This window comes from Vigna umbellata, chromosome 2 (genome assembly GCF_029865625.1).
Source record: "Vigna umbellata cultivar VRB3 chromosome 2, Vumbellata_1.0, whole genome shotgun sequence".
NCBI classification, from domain to species: Eukaryota; Viridiplantae; Streptophyta; class Magnoliopsida; order Fabales; family Fabaceae; genus Vigna; species Vigna umbellata.
The window spans coordinates 23,259,064-23,281,627 of record NC_142166.1 but is presented as its reverse complement, the minus strand read 5'-3'; the positions used below and the strand labels follow the sequence as shown (position 1 = coordinate 23,281,627).

At 33.3% G+C, this 22,564-nt stretch overlaps 1 protein-coding gene across 1 annotated transcript; it reads left to right on the top strand.

Moving 5' to 3' along the window:
- The first annotated feature begins 15,104 nt into the window (after nt 1-15,104).
- On the top strand, nt 15,105-21,947 carry MUM2 (Glycosyl hydrolase family 35 protein). The gene is made up of 18 exons (XM_047304434.2): nt 15,105-15,297; nt 16,481-16,576; nt 16,740-16,852; nt 17,741-17,807; nt 17,997-18,089; nt 18,189-18,332; nt 18,455-18,549; nt 18,776-18,881; nt 19,143-19,227; nt 19,305-19,423; nt 19,514-19,678; nt 19,780-19,961; nt 20,081-20,172; nt 20,256-20,365; nt 20,471-20,578; nt 20,741-20,848; nt 20,948-21,093; nt 21,629-21,947. The coding sequence occupies exons 1-18, from the start codon at nt 15,133-15,135 to the stop codon at nt 21,783-21,785; spliced, it is 2,151 nt and encodes a 716-aa protein (XP_047160390.1). The 5' UTR covers nt 15,105-15,132; the 3' UTR covers nt 21,786-21,947.
- The last annotated feature ends 617 nt before the right edge of the window (nt 21,948-22,564 follow it).

The window sequence follows — 22,564 nt, the reverse complement described above, 5'->3', positions numbered from 1 at the left end:
GGAACGCAGCAAAAAGTTATCGTGTGAAAATAGTGAAGATAAGATAAAACAGATAAAAACAAATTAAATTAAATTAAATTTGCTTACAATTATATTTATATTTTGATGTGTGAAATTTGGTATGATATGATGAAAGTTGTGAAGAAAAAAAAAGGGCATTGTAGTGGTAGTTATGAATATAGTGTACAAAAGAATAATCACGATAATACTTACAGTCACGGGGCAGTGAGAATGGACGGTGGATGCAACTTTGGGACTCCATTGTTAGGCGGACGGTAGATGCAAACATGTAAAGGTTTAATACCTCTTTTGGTCCCTAGAAAGGGGGCCAATGTTCAATGTCGTCCCACCTTTTTTTAGAAGTTCAATGTGATCCCATCTTTTGTAAAAAGTGTGCAATCAAGTCCTTTTTAGAAACGGCGTTAAGTTTTTAACGGAGCAGCTGACAGGGTGGACTGAAGTTAGCTACGTGGCTTTGTGTGGGTAATACGTGGCAGAGAGAGGGTGATACGTGGCTGTGAGAGGGTAAATCAGAAATTAGGGTTTGAGTTGCAGAGAAATTGGGATTTATTGTCGCCTTCTTCATTCGTCGAACGCAGCCTGGAGAAAAGCCGAAAGAAGAGCACCACCAACAAAGGAGAACTTCACGCCGATTTCAAAGATGGCTAAGAATTTCTAAAAAGGCGTTACAACAGAAATGTGGTCGATAATGTTGCAGGACACCCTGAAATCAAGTCCACCAGAGAACAGAGTGATGAAGAGAGCTAGTTTGATTGAGATAATGACGACAACATTATTTTATGTACTGTGTGGGTGCTTAGGATATGCTGCATTTGGAAATGATGCACCAGGAAATTTCCTCACAGGGTTCGGCTTCTACGAGCCCTTTTGGCTAATAGACTTGGCCAATATCTGCATTGCAGTGCATTTAGTTGGGGCATACCACTTTTTCTTCATCAAGTCCTTTTCACTGCTCTACACACTTCGATTCTCTCCATTTCCAATTGCTACCATGGCAGTAGAACTTGTTGGTGATGCTCTTCTTTCGGCTTTTCTCCAGGCTGCAAGGCGACAATAAATCCCAATTTCTCTGCAACTCAAACCCTAATTTCTGATTTACCCTCTCACAGCCACGTATCACCCTCTCTCTGCCACTGTATTACCCACACAAAGCCACGTAGCTAACTTCAGTCCACCCTGTCAGCTGCTCCGTTAAAAACTTCACGCCGTTTCCAAAAAGGACTTGATTGCACACTTTTTACAAAAGATGGAATCACATTGAACTTCTAAAAAAAGGTGGGACCACATTGAACATTGGCCCCCTTTCTAGGGACCAAAAGAGGTATTAAACCTAAAAAGTACTAACTTCTCGCCTTGCTCACTCGAACCGCCGCACCGCCGCAAAAAAGTGAAAGTGAAAGTAAAAGGTGGGGTGTAGGACATATTTAGGGTTTTAAAAAAATTTAGTCAAGTTAAATAGTAAAACTTATATTTATTGTGGGGTATTTTTGGAATATATGAAAAATGGGGAGGTGCAGGGAGTACTACGTGGTGGTGGAGAGAGCAACTGCCGGGTGTTACTCCCTCCACCACCACATTTTCTCCCTCCACCTCCCCAATTCTATTACATATTTTTTGAATTACAAAACTAACCTTTTATAATTACAAAAATAACCTTTTTACTTTTTAATCCTAATTATTTATTTTAACTCTAAAATCTATCTTTCTATCCCTTCTCACCCACCTCCCAACCTTCTCAGATTCTCACCCAAACTCCATCACATTCATTACTCATCTTCCATTTTTCCTCCATAGGCCTGATATGCCTCCTCCTCAAAAATACATTATTAAAATACATCAAAATATATTCAAAAATAATATATCAAAAAATATAAATTATATTATTTAAATATCTTCAAAATTAATATAAAAAAAGTGTAAAATATAAACCGTATAATCTTTAAACGGATGTCAACATCCGTTTAAGGGGAAAACGGATGTCGACATCCGTTTAATGGAAAACGGATGTCAACATCCGTTTTCCCTTAAACGGATGTTGACATCCGTCGACGGATGCTCACATCCGTTTAACGATTACGGTTTATATTTTAGGGTTTTATTACGCACCTTCACGCCTCTGAACCTCTCACGCCTCTGAACCAGCACCTTGAAGCACCACCCCACTCACGGCTGAAGATGAATTGCTTTCCCCACTTTCAATCTTACTAAACACAAAGTCCACCACACTCTCACGTCACAATTCTATAAAAGAGAAGAAGAAGTGGAACATGAGAGACAACCAACGATAGTGGAACGTAAGAGTGAACCTGAGAAAAATAATAAAGAGAAAGAGGGAAGAATGATAAAGAGAATGAATGTTCACGTGAGATTTTAAATAATATTAACCCTAGAATTGTAATAAGGGTAAAATAGGAATGAAAAAATAAAAAAAAAAAGGGTAAAAGGGGAATGAGGTGGTGGAGGAAGCAAGTTGTGGTGGTGGATGGAGTAACACCCACTGTGAAATATCCCTACTTTTACTCTGTTTTACTTTAAAAATAGATTTTTTGTACCATGTTATAAATGTGAATAGTGCTGTTCAAAAAGTAAACTCGGCCTAATTAGTATCGGATCAAAATAGTGCACCACTAAGATTTTTAAAAATTTTAAAACTATCATTTATATTTTAAAATTTCCTACACTCCCATATTTTTTCTCCAACAGATGTCGACCTCTGAAGATAAAATACTTCAACGGATATCGTACATCCCTTAACGAATGTGACTATATTTGTTCAAGATTTTTTTTTTAGTTTTTCGTTTATTAGTTTAATATTTTTATATAATTAGTTAAACGGATGTGGCCACATCCGTTAAGTTTTCTTTTTAGTCTTTAGTTTATTAATTTATTATATTTTAAATTAATATATAAATATTATTTTATTTTATTTTAAATTTATTACAAAATTATATGTAAATTAATTTTATTTTATTTAATAAAATAATTATTATTAATTTAATTTATATATTATTATTTAATTAATTATTATAATATATAAATATTATAAATTAAATGGATGTGTCACATTCTTAGATTTTTTTTAATTTATTAATTTATATATTTTAAATTAATATATAAATATTACTTAATTTAATTTTAAATTTATTATATAATTATATATAAATTTATTTTATTTTATTTAATAAAATAATTATTATTAATTTAATTTATATATTATTTAATTAGTTGTTATAATATATAAATATTATAAATTAAACGGATGTACCACTCTTAACGACGTAGCCACATCCGTATGTTTTTTTTAGTTTATTAAATTATATATTTTAATTAAAATAATTATTTAATTAAATAAAATAAAATTAATCTTCGTAATATATTATAAAAAAATTAAAATAATTTATAAACTAATTAAAATATAATATTTAAAAAACTAAAAAAATATACTAAACAGATGTGACCAATCTGTTAAATATAATTAATTAAAAAATTAGGTATGAGGTGGTGAAATGGCCGTTTTATATCAAAGGTAAATTGGGTATGGAATGGTACAGGAAGCATTTGGTGGTGGTGGAGGGAGCAACACTCTAAACCGAATTGATCTTTATTAAAAATATAGAATTATTTTTTCTTAATCTTTTAATTGATTTTAATTGTTTTTGTTATAATTTTTAAAAAGGTTATCTATTAAACCAAACTGTTTAAATTGTTGAAAAATATACAAGGTTTAATCATCTCGGACATCCTTATTTTTGTAGGATCTTCTCAAATAGGTCCTCATATTGTAAATACTCTCGATTAGGTCCCTTACTGTGAAAATTTGAATCAATTTAGACCTCGCCAGTTCTGTACTAACACCGTTAAAGGAGGTGACACGTGTCAGTTCGTGGTTTTTTTGAATTTTTTAATTATTTTTAATTTTTTTAAAAAAATAAAATTAAAAATCAAGCCACGTGTCAAACTGATATTGTGCCACGTGGCAATGACAATGTGACATGGCACTGACCGTGCCACGTGTCATTGTCAGGTCACGTGTCATTGCATTAGTCTCAATTTGATCCTTGTATCTTTACTGTGTCTCAATTTGATCACTGTATTTTTATTTTGTCTCGATTTAGGGTTTAATTTAAAAATTAAACAATTTTGTCCCTCCTCAAATTCAAACAAAATTTAAATTGTATATAAATTTTAACAAATATTTTTATTAAAATTGATATTTTTATTAAATATTTTTAACAAGATTAAGTTTAATTATATTTATATTTACTTAATTATATAAATGTTAATTATGTTATTTAAATATACCTATAAGGTTTAAAAAAAACAGTGACATAACATGGTGGTGTGAATTTTCCAAATGAATTAGCTCATTGACAAAAATATCAATTTTAACAAAAATATTTGTTAAGATTTATATACAATTTAAATTTTGTTTGAATATGAAAAGGGACAAAATTGTTTATTTTTTAAAATTAAGAATAAATTGAGACAAAATAAAAATACAGGGATCATATTAAGACATAATAAAAATACAGGGACCATATTGAAACTAATATAATGACAGGTGGCCTGATAATGACACGTGGTCGTGTTAGTGTCATGTCACACTGTCATTGCCACGTGGCACAATATCAGTTTGACACGTCGCGTTTTTTTTCAATTTTATTTTTTTAAAAAAATTAAAAATAAATAAAAAAATAATTCAAAAAAACCAAGAACTGACACGTGTCACCTCCTTTAACGATGTTAGTACGGAACTAACGGCGAGGTCTAAATTGATTCAATTTTTCAAAATAGGGGACCAAATCGAGTACGTTTACAATACGAGCACCTATTTGAGAAAATCCTACATAAGGATGTGAGAGATGATTAAACCAATATACAAATATGATTTAAAATAAGGTATTTACTTAAAAAGTTGAAACAGTTATAATCATTGACACTGACATGAACTGTGGAATTGGTGCATGGTATCTCTATCTATAAAGTTCCCCAAAATTAGAACATCCTTTTTTATTGTATGATTGGAAGGTGAGACATTGCAACTCCAAGGACGCTACCAAAGTTGCATGAAATAACGTTGAAAACAACATGTTTGCCTTAGCTAACCAATATAACCCAATGAATCCAAAAAAAAACACAAACGTCATTATCAAACTATTTTTTTTAACACAAATAAAATAATCAAAAGTATAATTATTTATATCCAAAAATATATATTATATACTAACCTTAAATCTTTAAATACATATATAATAAAAAAACTAAAGTCACAACTTCAAAACTTATTAGCTTTTACAATATACGAATTTCAAAATATTTATTTCAAAATAAAAAACTTATTAACTTTTAAAATATACGAATTTCAAAATATTTACTTTAAAATAAAATACTAATTTTCTTATGCGCATAGATTTTCATTTTTAGTATATATTAAAACATTCTATTATATGTAAACTATATAATAAAAACAATTCACATACTATATATTATACCATATAATAAAATATTATACTCTATATATAATAAACTAAATATATATAAATTTTTTTCAAATTCTATTATTTGTATTATCTTTATATATTAATTATTTTCATAATATTTTTAATAAAACTACAAACAACAAATCAACTAAAAATATCTACACAAAATTCTTATTATTATTTTAAGTGGAACAAAACAAAAAACTAAAATAATTTCCTAACAACACACAATCATATATATTATTTATCTTTAACAAATAAATAGACACGTAAATAAAAAAAACAACAACCGCATTTGTTAAAATCATTTTAGTTTTGTCACATGTACCATAGGATACCCGAGCTCACCAGCGGTCAACCTTTAACATCACAAGTGTTTACAGGTTGATGTCGAACACTTGATAGTCAACAGTCAATGTCGTTCGCATGCTGATGTCAAGCACTTACAGGTTGAGGTCGAGCACCTGGTGATCGACAATCAGTGACACTGGCATGTTGATGTCGAGCACCTGGTGATAGACCACGTCGATCACCTGATGCTCGACAGTCAGCGATGTCTCGACACACAGCGCTTGCACGACGACAAAGCGGTTTAGCATATGCTAACAGATAAATTTGAACATTAGTTAGATACCACAAATCACGGGAATAACTGACCCAATATGAAACACGATCTAACAGTTACAACTCCCAAGCAGTCAACTTCGGTAACGGACCGAACTTTCAGGTAAACGGTTTATTTTCCTGTTTTAAATATACAAAGCACATCAGAAAAAAGGTACGTTTTCCCCCTTAGAGAAATTAAGAGAGAGAAATTATTCTTCTGCTTGATCACTTTGAACCGAAAAGATTCAGGGGATCCCTTTTCTGACTTGAGCGTCGGAGTGCCTTTGCAGGTACCCAGCCCACCTTTTCCCAAAGAACAGAGCGTAAAGAGAGGAAGGAAGCATCGTGACAGAGATCATAAGAAGAAGCAGTCCAGTTTTGTTAGGTTTGTATCTCGGTCTCCACATCCCTACTGAAACATTTTGGCGCCCACCGTGGGGTCGAGATTTAACATCCCAACGACGACCACCGGAGCTATGGAAGACTTCAACACTCGTGATTTAATCCAGCAACTGCAAACCCAGATCGAGGCACAAGCACAAACTATACGGGAACAGCAGGAACTCCAACGTAAGCAGGCGGAGGAGCTGGCGGCACTGAGGGCGCAACGCCCACCGCCAGAAGTATCTGCCTCTAATCGGCAGGATAATAATGAATCGAGTCACCATGAAGGACCATCTCACCCTTTTGGTGGGGGGAGGAAAGGGCCTACTTCCATGCGCCTCACCAATCTACTCCCGTTCACAGAGGCCATCATGCAAGCGCACATGCCGGATAAACCTCCCCCAACGTTAGAACGTTATGATGGCTCCGCCGATCCCGACAATCACCTGCGCAACTTTGTAGACGCCATGGCGTTCTACACAGATAATAACCCTGTCATCTGCAGAGCTTTCTCCTTATCCCTCAAGGATGAGGCCTTGGAGTGGTTCCACACTCTTCCACGGAATTCAGTAGACTGTTTTGCGACAATTGAAACCCTATTCAGAAAACAGTACGCAACCAACAGAAAACCGGAGATGACGGCTGCTGAGCTGGTAAATACCAAGCAGGAAAAGGATGAAACACTAAAAGCGTTCATGCACCGATACAACGAGACGGCCCGGCGTGTGAAAGATATCAATCACACCTTCATTATCAGCAATTTACCTTCGTGCTTACGGCCAGGATATTTTGCAGAACAATTATATGCTGACCCTCCAGCATCTATGGAAGAATTGCAATCCACAATTGCAAAATTCATCCGCATCGAGGATCTCCGAAATTGTCGGAAGAAGCAGCAACAGGAGACCTCTAGTCACGATGTCAAGAAAACCGCAAAGCGATCGACCAACGACTATAAATCAGATCGACCGCCCCGAAAAGAGTCAGGGTGGACGCCTAAGTATGATCGTTACGCAACCCTCAACGCACCCAGGGCAAAGGTGCTAGAGGAGGCTTTGCACGCAGAACTCCTAACTGTCCGACGACGAGCTACTCCCAAGAACGCGGACAGCAGCAAGACTTGTCGTCTCCACATGAATCGTGGGTATGACACAGAGGAATGTAACTTGGTGAAGGACGAGCTGGAGCGACTCATCCGAGCAGGCTACCTCCAGAACTATGTTAAGGACAGAATTTCTACCAGAGCCACAACTCCTCACCGAAAGGATCCATCCAGACGGAGCCCTGAGCGATCACCTCCCAAGGATGACCGACGCCGCAGGCGATCGCGCAGTCCACCTCGACGAACGGAGAGAGAACGTTCAGTTAGAGGTCGAATTGACATCATATCGGGTGGTTTCGCCGGGGGGGGGGAGTGTCGTCCTCCGCCAGGAAACGACATCTCAGACAGCTAAAGTCAGTACACATGGTAGATCGACAGACTCGGCCTATTCCCGATATTACCTTTACCAATGCAGATTTCCATGCGCCCGACCCTGATCACGATGACCCTATGATCATCACTACTGAAATAGCTCGATACGACGTCAGTATGGTACTTGTCGATCAGGGAAGTTCGGTCAATATCCTATACTGGTCCACCTTCAAAAAGATGAATCTATCCGAGGACCTTATTACCCCTTTCAACGAGCAAATTGTTGGATTCGCAAGGGAAAACACAAATGTATAATTTAATCTAAATCAAACTACTAAAAAGAGTGTGCCATAAGAAAAAAAATTTATTAGGTCCCCTTACTTAGAATAACATTACTTTTTTTCTTTATATGATCAAATGTTCCAGTGTTGTCACATCAGTCTTAGAGTTTACTCTCCACGTAACTCATCAAATTAGAGTTTCCAAATGCTTTCAATTTTTTTTTCATAAACTACCTTGCAAAAATCTCCTTACCAGAACTTGAACTCATAACCTTTATTTCTATTTATCATTTTTATAAGATTTAATATTATTCTCCATGTTTCTACACATAAATAAGGAAATAAACATAAATCAAAATATAGGTAAAACATTATAGGAGAGAAAAAGAAATGAGAGAGAAAGGTAATGAAAGAGAGAGGGGGAGAGATAGAGAAAAAGAGAGTAATAAAAAAGAGATAGGAAGAGAAGAGAGAGTAATGATTACATAAGAATATATAAACCGTTATTCACTAGACTCGACTTACATAACATATTGATATCATCTTTTATAAGAATAATCTTAAATTATGGATATTTATTATACATACTCAACATCTTTGTTTAATATGTAAATTATACTTCATTTGAAACTTCTTACAAAGGAAAGTAATAAACTACTTATTTGCTCTTTGTTTTTCTTTATATGATTAGTCTTGAATGTTCCATTTTAAAATTTTTGTATTATCTTAGAGTAGACCACATCAGCATTAGAAATAACTCTCCACGTGGCTCATCAAATTATGGTTTCAAAATGCTTTCAATTTTTTTTTTCATAAAATACCTTACAAAAATCTCCTTAACATAAGTTGAACTCATAACCTTTATTTTTATTTATCATTTTTATAGGATTTAATATTATTTTCCATGTTTCTACACATTAAATAAATCAAAACATTATAGATAAAACATTATGTTAAGGAGCCACTCATCATTCTCCTTTGGAACTCAATCAGGTCCACCGGCACGACTGAAGTTGGAGAAGATTCAGTAGAGTTTTGCATTTGATTTGTGAGATTTTGTTTTGATTTGTTGAATTGAATCTGAGAAGGATCTTTTGAACAGTTCACACCGAAGCTTTGGAATCAAAAGAAAAAAAGATTGGTTTGTTTATGTGTTTAAATTGAATTTGACTTTACTTGTTTCTTTACTTGCTTCCTTTGTACTAAAAAATTTGTTTGTTTTGTTTGTTTGTTTGGTCTGGTTAGTCATTGAAGCGTGATCAAGCTTCTATAATTGGAGGGGTGCTATTAACTTTGTCAAGGAGCTTGAGCAGAGGCATAAGACCGACCGAGGCATATAATTAGAGGAAAATAAATAAATAAACCCTTTTACTACTTCGATTTAACAACAAATCGCACCAAAATTATATGACTGGCTAAAGAAGAAGAAAAAATAAATAAAAAAAGGACCCTACTGCCTCGGTTCAGGCTCCAACTAAGGCAGGAGAGGGAGAGAAACAATTTCGGTTCTAATAACCGAGGCCTAATCGTACCATTTTATGCCTCGGTTTTGAAACGAGACATAAAGTCTATCACTTTTTACCTCGCCTGAATATGCCTCAGTTCAGGAACCGGTGCCTATCAGCGTAAATAACCGCTGCCATTTCCCCTAACTATACTAGTGTGAATAATGATTTATATGTATGGTCATGTAATTATTATCCTTTCTCTTTCTCTCTATCTTGAGTGTTCCTCCCTGCACCTCACATATTTCTTCCTGCACTTCCCAATTGATAGTTATACCCTTCATTTAATAAAACATAAAAAAGTGTAATGATGGTTTAATAATTTTTCAACCATCAACAACCCTTAATCCTGTACTATTGTATTGTAACCTCCTACATGCACCCCATCTCAGTTATACTCTATGAGTGATTCTCCCTACACCTCACTGAGTTCAGCCTACACCTTCTTTTTTATATTTCCAACTGTACCCTTATCTTGTCAGTTCAGCCTACACATTCTTCTTTTTTATATTTCCAACTGTACCCTTATCTTGTCAGAGAATATTTTAGTTTTAAAAGAAGTTGAGTCCATTGAATAATATAAAGCACCAACCCTTCCTCCTGTCGCATCTCAGATTTGCAAAACCCTACACCTCCTTTCTCCTCTTTTCCTTTTCTTTGTCGAATTTCATGTCTAAAAGCCTACACCTCTTTTTTTCTCCTCTCTTCTTGTGCTCTTCCTCTCCTCCCTCCTCTCTCATTTTTACCAGGAACTGCAGTTAAGGCCCCATAGTGCGGATGAGGGAGTGCCGCAGTTGGAGGTGCGGGTGAGAGGGTGTCGTAGTTGGAGGTGCAGGTAAGAGAGTGTCGTAATTGGAGTTGCGGGTGATGGGAGCCACAAAGCCGCACTTAAAAGTGTGGTTGTTGGTCGCTACAGTTGGAGGTGCATGGTGTGCTAGCCGTAGTTGAATCTGCGATTTAAGTTATTTTCTTCATTTTACTTTTACGCACTTGGATACGCGTTTAGGTTTTGTTTTATACCTTTTTTTTTTTCTTTCATTATGTTAACATATAATATTTAGTATACTTTTGTTTTAGTATTTTAGATTTATATGTTTTGTAATTTTAATTTATTTGTTATGTTTTTATGTTAAATAATATTTGATATGGTTTAGAGTATGTTTTGATTTGTTTGTTAATTATTTTTGAATTTGTTGTTTTTTTTATAATTTTAAGTTTTTTATATATTATTTATTATGTATATTTTTTTGTTTAATTTAATTTTATATGTTTTTAAATTTGTAATTTTTATTAAATTACTTATTTAATTAAATGTTAATCATTAAACCATCATTGTACTTTTTCACATATTATTAAATGAAGGGTAAAATTGTAAATTGGGAGGTGCAGAGTGAAACATGTGAGGTGTAGGGAGAATCACTCCTCCTCTATTAACACTGTATTATAAGTCAGTCCATGCACCCCCATCTCATTTCTTCATTATTCCATTTCTTCCTTCCTTGTTTCATTGAATTTATTTGTGAGAGGTTATATTATAAAGGTAGTGATACATTGATGGTGATCGTGGTGGCAGTGTTGTAGTGGTTCTTGGAAGAGAAATGTGTTGAAGAGATTCAGTAGTTGGAGTCATTTATGAGGTTAGTAGAGAGAGCAAAACACATTAACACTCTTAACTATTATTGGAACCTCGGTTAAGAGTGCACCAGCGTTCGAACACCAAGTGCGGCTGTCGAACTTCGAAGTTTGGCACCAGGTTGTAAAAAAAAACCCATTTTCTCTTCCGCATTTCATACCAAACCTTACACTCCTTTTTCCTCTCTTCCAGTGTTGCCTCCCCTCCTCTCCCTCTTCTCTTCCTCCCTCGTTTGAGTTCTCACATTTTTAGAGTGTGTCTTCATTCTCACAGAAGTCTCATCATTCTGTTGTCGTGCCTCACAGCGTTCGCCGTAGAAGCTTCTAGATTTCGAAAGAGAAAAAAAGAAATGAAATCTGGAGAAAGAATTACCTACGACGAAGGGATTTCATCTGTTGTTAGGGTAAATTACCCCTTTCTTCTCCGTTACAGAGCCTCAGTCCCAGCATTCTCATCATCGGCGCATCTGCCTCTGCCACCTCAATCGCCACTGCCTCTGTCGCTTTTCCTCCTCCTCCACCGCATCCTCCGCATTTGCCTCCGCGCCCTCCGCATCTGTCTCCGCTACAAGGCCTCCATCCCCGCACTGTTCTTCTCCATTACAGAGCCTCAATCAGCAGCCATGGCGAGCTTTCGCTTGAGAGGGTTGGAAGCGGGGGGTCTCGGAGGCAAGGGACTCTTGAACTTAGCGGGGGAAGGAACGACGAGATTGGGATCGAGGGAGGGTCATTCTCTTTGGGCGGGTTTTGGCGGAGCTAGGAGAGGCGGCTGTGGTGGCCGTAGTAGCGAGTGGAAGAAGCATGAAGTGCTTCATTTTGGGGCAGATAGGAGAACGAAATGGGGAAAGAAGCGTGTGGAAGAAGAGTTCATTTTGGGGCAGAGAGGAGAACGAAATGGAGGAAGTGCACAACCCTTAGCTCGAGAGAAGTGGAGGCACCGTCGACTCCTTGGAGAAATCACCAAAGGCAGTGACAGCGACAACAGGGAGCACCAGCGGAGATGAAGAAAGTGCAAGAGAGAAAAGACGAAACGGCGAGGAAGATAGACAGTGAAATCTGAATATGAACCTACGAAAGAACAACCAAAACAATATCAAACTACCACCTCGCTTATTCAAAGACTCGTAGCTTATAGTGGAAGCAGAAACGCAAAAAAAAAAGTTTATATGCCTCAGTTCTTCAGATAACCGAGGCCTCAAAGCCTTTTGACTTCGGTTCCAAAGCAACCCGAGGTTGTTTCTCCTGGTCAGAACGCTCAAAAGGGGTTGTTGACTTGACTGACTTGATGTGTTGCAGGTGTTTTGCAGGTGAGTCAGGTGTTTCTGCTTCGGTTCTACTAGAACCCGAGGCAGTATCACCTTTTCACACAGTTTTCTGACCGTTTCAGACGAAAAGGTGGCATGACAGGTGATGTTTAGGCACCGGTTCCCTGTGCAACCGTAGTTGTATCAACGTTATGCACCGGTTCTATATGAACCGAGGCCTATAAGGTCTCCATAATTACGGATCTGCCACCGCGTTTGGATATGCACCGGTTTGGTTTAGACAAATGTCTATTGTGCGAGTTTAAAAACACATTTTCTAGTGTCACCTAATAGGCTCAACTTGCATAAAATATTAATATAAAAAAAATCTTAAATTATGGATATTTTTTATACATACTCATCATCTTTGTTTAATATATGTAATTTATACTTCATTTAAACACTTACATAGAAAAAGTAACTATGTATGTGTCCTTTGTTTCTCTTTCTGAAGAGCATTCAGGCCTTTATTTGACACCCTATACCCCACAATGCTATAATTTAAAGTTAAAAGAATGTTAGAAAATAATAAGATTTTTACGTATAGTAAATACTTTTTCATCCAATTTAATTTTTATGTAATAACAATGTAAAAAAAAGTTATATCTTTAACTCAATCAGAAATTGTTTGTATATCTTTTAAGATAACTATCATAAAAGGTAACTCATTTATCAAGAGATGAATTGAGAATGGATGGCTTTGTAATTACTGTGCTTGCTTCTTTATAGTTGTGAGCATGTGTTCCAATAAGTCTTACTCTGTAAAAAAATCGACTAAGTCTCCTTTTTGAGTGAGCATGATTTTGTTGAATATTTTATTCTTTTTTTTCGTTAAAAGCTATTAGTATTTAAAAAAAATAATCATGGTTGCATTGATAGTCCTTTTCTATTGTCTTCACGGGACTGCAAAATGAGATAAAATGTCTGCAGAAATAAGGTGCAAATAGAAAATTTGAAATGACAGTGGATTGGAAGAAAGAGAGAAAGAAGAAAAAGAAAAGGAATGAGAGAAAGTGATTGTGTATAGCATTATTGGCTTACATTTCTTGTAAGGAATTGTTCAACTACCAGTCTAGGGCAAGGGCCATATCTTTTATTAGGAAAGATTCATTAAATTGGAGTATTTCTAGAAATTTATAATTAAAATAAGACACTTCTTAAATGTATCATTAAATTATAATTTCTTTCACTAGGAGTTAAATGATGAGGATTTTATGATATGTCTATATTTTTATTTTAATTAACTTTAAAAATTAAAATATCCCATTTACAAAATTGAAAAAATAAATTATTTCCATTAAAAATTAATCTATATGAACTCCCGAAATTACTCTGTTTTATAAAAAAATGTCATTAATCTACCACAATTCCACTTTAGTTATTAGTTTATAGAAACATTTGCACAAATGTCCCTTCAAACTTTTTTATAAACTAAAATCAACTTATATAAACTAAATTTCTAAAACAAATCCATCACTTTTTAAATTTACATTATTACTCATTAATACATTTAATTTTAACTTATAAATAAAATACCTTTTTTTTTTCTAATTTTTCTTTAGAAAGACTTGTATTTTGATTAATAATGGTAACAAAACCATTAATTTATGTTACTTTTAATTGTAACAGCCATATTAATTTATCATTTTATTTATTTTACATGAATAGATTATATATCAAAATTTTTATTTAGTTCTACTTTTAATAAAATAAAAATAATAACTACTTTAAATATCAATTTTTTTATTTTATTTTAAATTAAAAATAAAATTAGCATTAATTATCTTTTACAGGAAAAAAGAGCAACCCTTATTAATTGGTAATAATCTCTCTCATCTTTATTTATTAATATATATATAAGGCATTTAAAAAATATTTTTTAGATGAGTTTCTTTTCACTTTAACTTTTTTATTTGCTTAAGTATGTTTATACTTTTAAATATTTATTTAAAGTAGTTATTTTTTATTTAGGTATAATTATTATTTTTGTCTTTATTTTGGTCGAAAAGTTTTGCAAATAATTTTTTATTTTTACTTTTGTTTTAATTTTTTAAAATATGACTCAATTATGTTATTTATGTTAATACCTTATAAATGACATTAGAGACATATTATATATGAGTTTGTAGTTTTTTTTTTAATTTTTAATTTTAAAATAAGAAAACACAAAAAAAAAAGAAAATTACAAATTACAAATGTATTTTTTTAACAGTTGACACGAGACATTATTAAGTTAATTTTTTAAAACAAAAATAAAAATGAAGAGTGACATACAAATTTCAAGAAAAATGGGGATGAAAGCATTAAGCCTTTTATTTACTTTGTTTTATTAAAACAAGAAAAAAATAAAAAGAATGAATGTACAACTTGTTAATATAGAATAAAATAAAAAATGAAGAAAATTTATAAGAATGCATTCCTACCTCTATATATACACTTTCTGACATAAAGTGCAGATAGAGGAAGAGAGAGGAAGAGAAAGAGAGATAGAAGTGTTGAGAAAAAATGGAGAAGTGGGTGGTCATTCTGATGCTGTTACTGTCATGGAGAATAAGGGAAAGTTTTTGTGCTAAATCTGAGGTAACATACGATGGAAGATCTCTCATCATCGATGGACAGAGGAAAATTCTCTTCGCTGGTTCCATTCATTATCCTCGCAGCACTCCTCAGGTAATGTGTCTGCTATCATCATCATCATATTATGCATGTCTCTCATTCATCTCTGATTCATACATCCAAAGCTTTTCTGCATTCACGTGTGTTCTTTACAAGCACATTTCCTACAGTGGCATGCTTTCTGATAAAAATGATCTGCCTTCATTCAATTGAAGTAACAGACATTGTTCACGGACTTGTATATCAAACCACATTCTCTGGATTATTGTGTCCGAACAATGCTTAGAGTAAATGATTTATTAATTTATTATTAATTAAAGTGGTTCACACTTCCTTTGCATTTTTGGTAGGTAACCTGCATGTTCAGATGTAAACTTGAGAGCTGTGTAATTTTTTTTGCATTCAGATGGGAAATGACAGAAACGATTTATAGTAACTTCATTTTCCAAAACTTTCGTTCATTATTTCATTATTCCCAAACTCTGTATTAATTATTATCATTATATCTCTCCAAACTCTTTTATTTATTAATCTCTTTCGTTTCAAAACATTTGTCCTTCTCCATCAAACATTCTGTCTCTGCATTTAATTAAATACGCGCATTTGTTCAACTAACCGGCTACACTGTACATTGCTCATACCATGCAATCCTTTTGAACCACACAACCAAACCTTTTACAGTATATATACTATTGCGTCACGGGTATCACTCAACTTTTTCTTTTATGCACGAATAAATGATAGAGGAAGCTTTTCCCCAAACATTTTGGTTGGTTCGTCAACATTAGCTGCTCTCAACCAATATTTCGATCATCAAGACATATAAATATATATAAACTTACAAGTGAGTTTTGTAAAATTAATTTAAAAAATATACTTTTTTTAAATGATTTTAGAGTCATATGACACTTATTTTAAAAGACTTGTGATTTTTTAATCATTTGTGTTAGTTTTATGGGATCATTATGGTAAGATTGATCAAACATATATCGATGTGGATCGTTTTTACAAAGATTAAGGTAGACTTAAAATTCAATTTAAAAAAAATATAAAATAATGTATAAAATATAGAAAGGGTGTTAAAAGTGGTGTTATAACATGAAATGTTATGAGGTTAAAACATGACTTGAAGTTTGTCTTGAGTAGACTTAACGTTTACATATGAATGAGTTGAAGGGAAAAAAAAGGAAGTAAAAGGTAAGCGTTTTTGAGAAATGAAAGCGTTGTTGAAATGCAGATGTGGCCAAATTTGATAGCGAAAGCAAAGGAAGGAGGAGTGGACGTTATTCAAACCTATGTGTTTTGGAATCTTCACGAGCCCCAGCCAGGAAAGGTATTCTCTGTTTCAAAAACTTACTCAAAAGAGAAACAAACTATGCAAAATTTCCCTCATCGATAACTCATGTTACTTTGGAATAATTATGTATTACTGTTTTAGTTTTGATGAAAAATATGTTAAAGAGAGATTAATTAATTAGGGTTAAATGTGAGAACAGTATGATTTCAGTGGGAGAAATGACCTTGTGGGATTCATAAAGGAAGTTAAAGCTCATGGAATGTATGTTTGTCTCAGGATTGGACCTTTTATTGAGAGTGAATGGACATATGGGTACCTTTCTTCTTTCACTCCACCTTTTTGTTCTTCTTTATAATAACTTAATTCTCTTTTTTATCCCATTATTATTCTTTTAAATCATTTTTTAAATAAACCTTCAAAATTATAGTGTCCTCAATTGCATTAGTCTAAAATGTAATAAATATATATAAATTAAGTAATAATATTAATGTTTCTCAAGTCATTAAAATGTCATATAAATAGTTAAGCTTGGAGACTCAAATGAAATAAACTTAAGTTTCCAATAATTTTATCAGAAAAAATTTAGTTTTAAGGATTAATATATATATATATATATATATATATATATATATATATATATATATATATATATATTACATTTTTAGAACTAAATTTATGTTCTATTTATTTTTTTCTTAGTGTTGAATCGCCATGTAAACTTATAATTTTCTAAACTCTTCTTTTCGTACGAGATTAATTATTTTAAGAACTTCATATTATTAACAGATAAAAAGTTATGATTAGAATGGTTTTAATTAATAAATCAAAAAGCTTTTATGTCATGTTTTATTATTAAATAACATAACAATCTTCTTTACTATATTAAGACATAAATTATTTGTTCTTTTAAAAATAAATATTGAATTTGGTCGGTAAAATGTTGAATCCTTTAATAATTTATCATTTTCAATTAAAGAGATTCTTAAATGCTGTGTGAAATTTTTTTAGAGCTTAAATGTAATAGTAAATTATTCAAATATTCATTTATATATATAAAACAAATCATAAACTTTATAGTAATATTCTTTTAATATTGCAATATATTTTTTGTTTTAATCTTTTTTATTTTTGTATGTAAAGTAACTGTTATTTATTTTTTTTTATTTTTTTGAGAATGATTAAATAAACAAATAATTGTAGGGGTTTTCCTTTCTGGTTACATGATATCCCTGGCATTGTCTATCGAACGGATAACGAGCCATTCAAGGTACATACATGCTACTATAGCTACTTGTAACAATTATTTATTATTTCTTTTTGGAGTTCAAATTTTCTGTATTAAAATGTACTAAAGTATTAAAAATTTATTTTAATATATGAAATAAGAATCTAAATTCATTAAAGAGTTTTAATTTTTTTTTTACACCCTCTTTCATTTATGCATTCCAATGTTCAGTTTTACATGCAAAATTTTACTACAAAAATTGTGAACATGATGAAAGCAGAGGGTCTATATGCTTCGGAAGGAGGACCAATTATATTGTCACAGGTACATCTGATTCCTCTCGCAAAGACAAATAATTAACTTGTTATTTAGTTAATGTGTTTTACTTACACTCCTTGATTGTGTGCCACTGAATAACACAAGATTGAAAATGAATACCAAAACATTGAAAGGGCATTTGGCGAAGCAGGATCGCCGTATGTTCAATGGGCTGCAAAAATGGCTGTGGGACTTAACACTGGCGTTCCATGGATTATGTGCAAACAAACTGATGCTCCTGATCCTGTGGTTCGTTCTACTTAGCCCAAGAACTTGCTTATAATTTTTAATTTTTTATATGAATGCTTAATCACGTTTTTGGTTTAATATTTGTTGGTTAAACTAAGCACTTAATTTTGCTATTCATGCAGATAAACACATGCAACGGCATGAAATGTGGAGAAACTTTCACTGGACCAAATTCCCCCAATAAACCTGCTTTGTGGACTGAGAATTGGACATCTTTGTAAGTTTCATGCATTCTTTATGTTCGATTTTCTGATGCATAATTACACACACATTATTCATATTTACACAGCTTTTATTGCTTAAGTATAATTGATTCACACAATTTTTTTCAGTTAGGCTAATTCTGCCATACACTGTCAAATGTGACTAATGTATGAAGCATAAGAATATGCGCAACTAACGTTTTAAACACAATTAATGTTTTATTCTTGTGTGGGCTGAAGCTATCAAGTATATGGTGGACAGCCATACCTGAGGTCTGCTGAAGATCTAGCATTTCATGTCACCCTTTTTATTGCAAGAAATGGAAGCTATGTCAACTATTATATGGTATTGTTACTGTGATACTCTCCTTGGATTTGATAGGGTTTCCTTCTCTGTCTTCTGTTGCTACAACTTGACAAAACAAATTAAGTAAGCTTTATCTTTCTGCATATGAAATGTACCAGTTAAGTCATAGCTCAGATTTTCACTAAACATTGTGTCATGTCTACCATCCAGGGAAACCCTTTTTAAATTTGAACCATCTTAATTAATCTTGATTACAGTATGTGCATCTAATTAACGTTGTTTGCATGAAAACTGCCTTAGTACCATGGAGGAACCAACTTTGGGAGAACAAGTTCTGCTTATGTTATAACAGCCTATTATGATCAAGCTCCACTTGATGAATATGGTAATTGTAGAACATTATTAGTTATTTTTCTGTCTCACCCAATTTGAGGTTTTAATGTTGCAAATTTTCAATGTTAGGTTTACTCAGGCAACCCAAGTGGGGACATCTCAAGCAGTTACATACTGCAATAAAGTCTTGCTCTACCACTTTACTACAGGGAGTGCAGAGGAACTTCTCTTTAGGTCAACTGCAGGAAGTGGGTGGCATCACATTTATTTCTTCAACAGGTTTATTTAAACTAACCATAATTCAGACATTCTTAAAAATTGTTTCATATTTTGATCAGGGATATGTCTTTGAAGAAGAAAAAGGAGAATGTGTTGCATTCCTTATAAACAATGATAGAGAAAAGAAGGTCACTGTGCAATTCCGTAACAGATCATACGAATTGCTCCCCAAGTCAATTAGCATCTTACCAGATTGTCAAAATGTGACATTCAACACTGCAAATGTAAATTATTACTCACTTTAAATTAGTTACATACATATACACCAATCTGGTCAATTTAGTTTGTTTTCATGCAGCCTTTTTACGTTATTTTCTGCTTATAGGTAAATACCACAAGCAACAAAAGGATCATAAGTCCTAAACAAAACTTCAGTTCAGTGGATGTTTGGAAGCAATTCCAAGATGTCATTCCAAGCTTTGAAGACACCTCAGTAAAATCAGATTCATTTCTTGAGCAAATGAATACAACCAAAGACGAAACGGATTACCTTTGGTATATTCATAGGTTAGTTTTCTGGCACTCAAATACATATCATTCATTACTACTTTTTCATTTTTTATTCACATCGGTATATTGCTCATAAACTCTGAAGTGAAAACTGAAGCCATTGTTTTTGCAAACAGGTTTGAAAACAATTTATCTTGCAGCAAACCAACACTCAATGTTCAGTCTGCTGCTCATGTTGCCCATGCATTCGTGAACAACACGTACATAGGTACATAAATGTGCACATACTTTATCCAAAGTTTAGTCCAACGATTAATTTACTACTGTGTTCTAACTAACTATATCTTTTAGGTGGGGCACATGGAAATCATGATGTTAAAAATTTCACCTTAGAGCTCCCAGTTACATTACATGAAGGGACAAACAACCTTTCTATACTTAGTGTTATGGTTGGACTTCCGGTATAATATTCTAAGGAATTGATAAAGAAATTGTACAATGAATTATCTTCCTTTGTCTTTTTAACAGATAAGTCTAACAATTGTCTGAAATTGTTTTACTAAAAGGATTCAGGGGCATTTCTTGAAAGAAGGTTTGCTGGTTTAATCAGTGTGCAACTTCATTGCAGCGAAGAAGAGTCTCTTAATTTGACCAATTCCTTGTGGGGTTATAAGGTTCTCTCTTCTCCTATTTTCATTCATACCTTGTTCTACCTGTTGACATTGTCAGGTTGCTTATTTTTCTTGTTATATTTAATTAATAATCAAATTTTCTAATCTAATAAATTTTACACTATGTACGTGTGCCAATTTTTTCACCCATTTGGTACATTACAGATTGGATTACTGGGGGAGCAATTACAAGCATATAAAGGACAAAATAGCAGTGGTATTGAATGGAGTCAACTGGGGAATATTGAGGAACAAGCGCTAATTTGGTACAAGGTAAAATGAAGCACAAGACCCTAATGGTCTATTTTCCATTTTCTGAAGCTAGCACAAAATTTCAGTGTGGTGATGATTAATGACAATTTGAATTGCTAGACTGCATTTGACACACCAGAGGGAGATGACCCTGTTGTCTTGGACCTTGGTTCAATGGGAAAAGGTGAGGCTTGGGTGAACGGACAAAGCATTGGTCGTTATTGGATATTGTTTCACGATTCCAAAGGCAACCCTTCACAATCCCTGTAAGTAACAACCTAAGCACCATTAGTTTCAATCATCTGTGATATTAACTTAAGATGTTGTAATTGTATTACTCCCTCTCAACCCAAATATAAGTAAAAAAAAAACCATGTTCAGTGAGCTTTAAACAAATTTCAACTACCTCATAATGTTACTATTTTTAAATACCCTTTTCAATAAATATATCTGAAGAAACAAGGTCATTAAATCAACTTAATTCAGTATGGAAGTAATTAATTTCGCTTATATATAATTCCTGGGATTGTTTATACTTTCTATATCATATTGTGTGTAGAAAAGATGAGGGAGACACTTTAACTGCAATCACGATAGTGTAATTAACAGATCAGATTCCGCTGCAATTTTTGTCAACAGCGTGCTGCCAAATCTAATCCATTGATTAGTTAATAAATAATAGTTTGAGAAAGAGAGAGAACACAGAGAATGGCTCAGATTTTGGCTGCAGAGAACATGATGATGTAGAGTCAGTAGAGGATCATGGTTCTGTAATTAATGCTGTATAATATGTTTGTACAGGTATCATGTGCCTCGGTCTTTCCTCAAAGACTCTGGAAACGTTTTGGTTTTGGTGGAGGAAGGTGGTGGGAACCCTCTTGGCATCTCCTTGGACACTGTTTCAGTCACAGATTTACACCCAAACTTTTCTAAATTATCATTTCCCTCTTCTTCTTAGCTTAATACTTGATACAACGAGCAAAGAAAAAAATGTAAAGCATGCATAGCATACATACAGAATCCGTTTCCTTTCTGGGCTTGGAGGTGGAACATTTGTAACTTGGCTTGTACTCATGATAATAATATATTACATATTCTTGAAACCTCTGCAGATCAGGATTGATTCTTTTTTATATAAATTGTAAGCTTTTCGGATCTAAGTGGCAAGAGAGTTATTTATTGAGAAAAAGATCTCATTTGACCTTTCATTTATTAAAAGTAGGTTTAATTAAGCCTAATCAAAACTCATTGATGGAGATGGGTGGTAATAAAGTTGAAGATATTTTACAAGTTTAAAGAAACATGAATAAGATAACATACAATGTTGGGACACTATAAAAGAGGAACGTGGTTGCGAAAACATTGGTCAGGGTGTTGAGCAACAGAGATACGGTAGATCCATGTTAAATTAAGAATGCACATACTGTCATGACCCCAGTGTTGCGGAATCGCAACTCAATCTAATCGTGGACAGGTTTCAGTCTCTCTTCGGTTGGCACCAATAACCAAAAAAAGAAAAAAAAACATGAATGAATGAAGGAAGCTTATATATAAAGCATATCTATCTAAACGTATTTAAAATAATACATGACTTTCGTATATAAAATTAACAAAATAACTTAATACTAATAAATAAGGATGACAAAGCAGGTTAGCCCGACCCATTTTGACTCAACCCATTTGACTCGTAAGCGAGTCGGTCAAGAAAACAAGTTAAAAATGATTGTTCGTTTTGAC

Excerpts from the sequence above, each read along its gene's own strand:
- MUM2 (XM_047304434.2), top strand. The coding sequence starts at position 15,133 with ATGGAGAAGTGGGTGGTCATTCTGATGCTGTTACTGTCATGGAGAATA. Across the intron at positions 18,333-18,454 it reads CTGATGCTCCTGATCCTGTG|ATAAACACATGCAACGGCAT; the intron begins GTTCGTTCTACT and ends CTATTCATGCAG. Across the intron at positions 20,173-20,255 it reads CGTGAACAACACGTACATAG|GTGGGGCACATGGAAATCAT; the intron begins GTACATAAATGT and ends TATATCTTTTAG.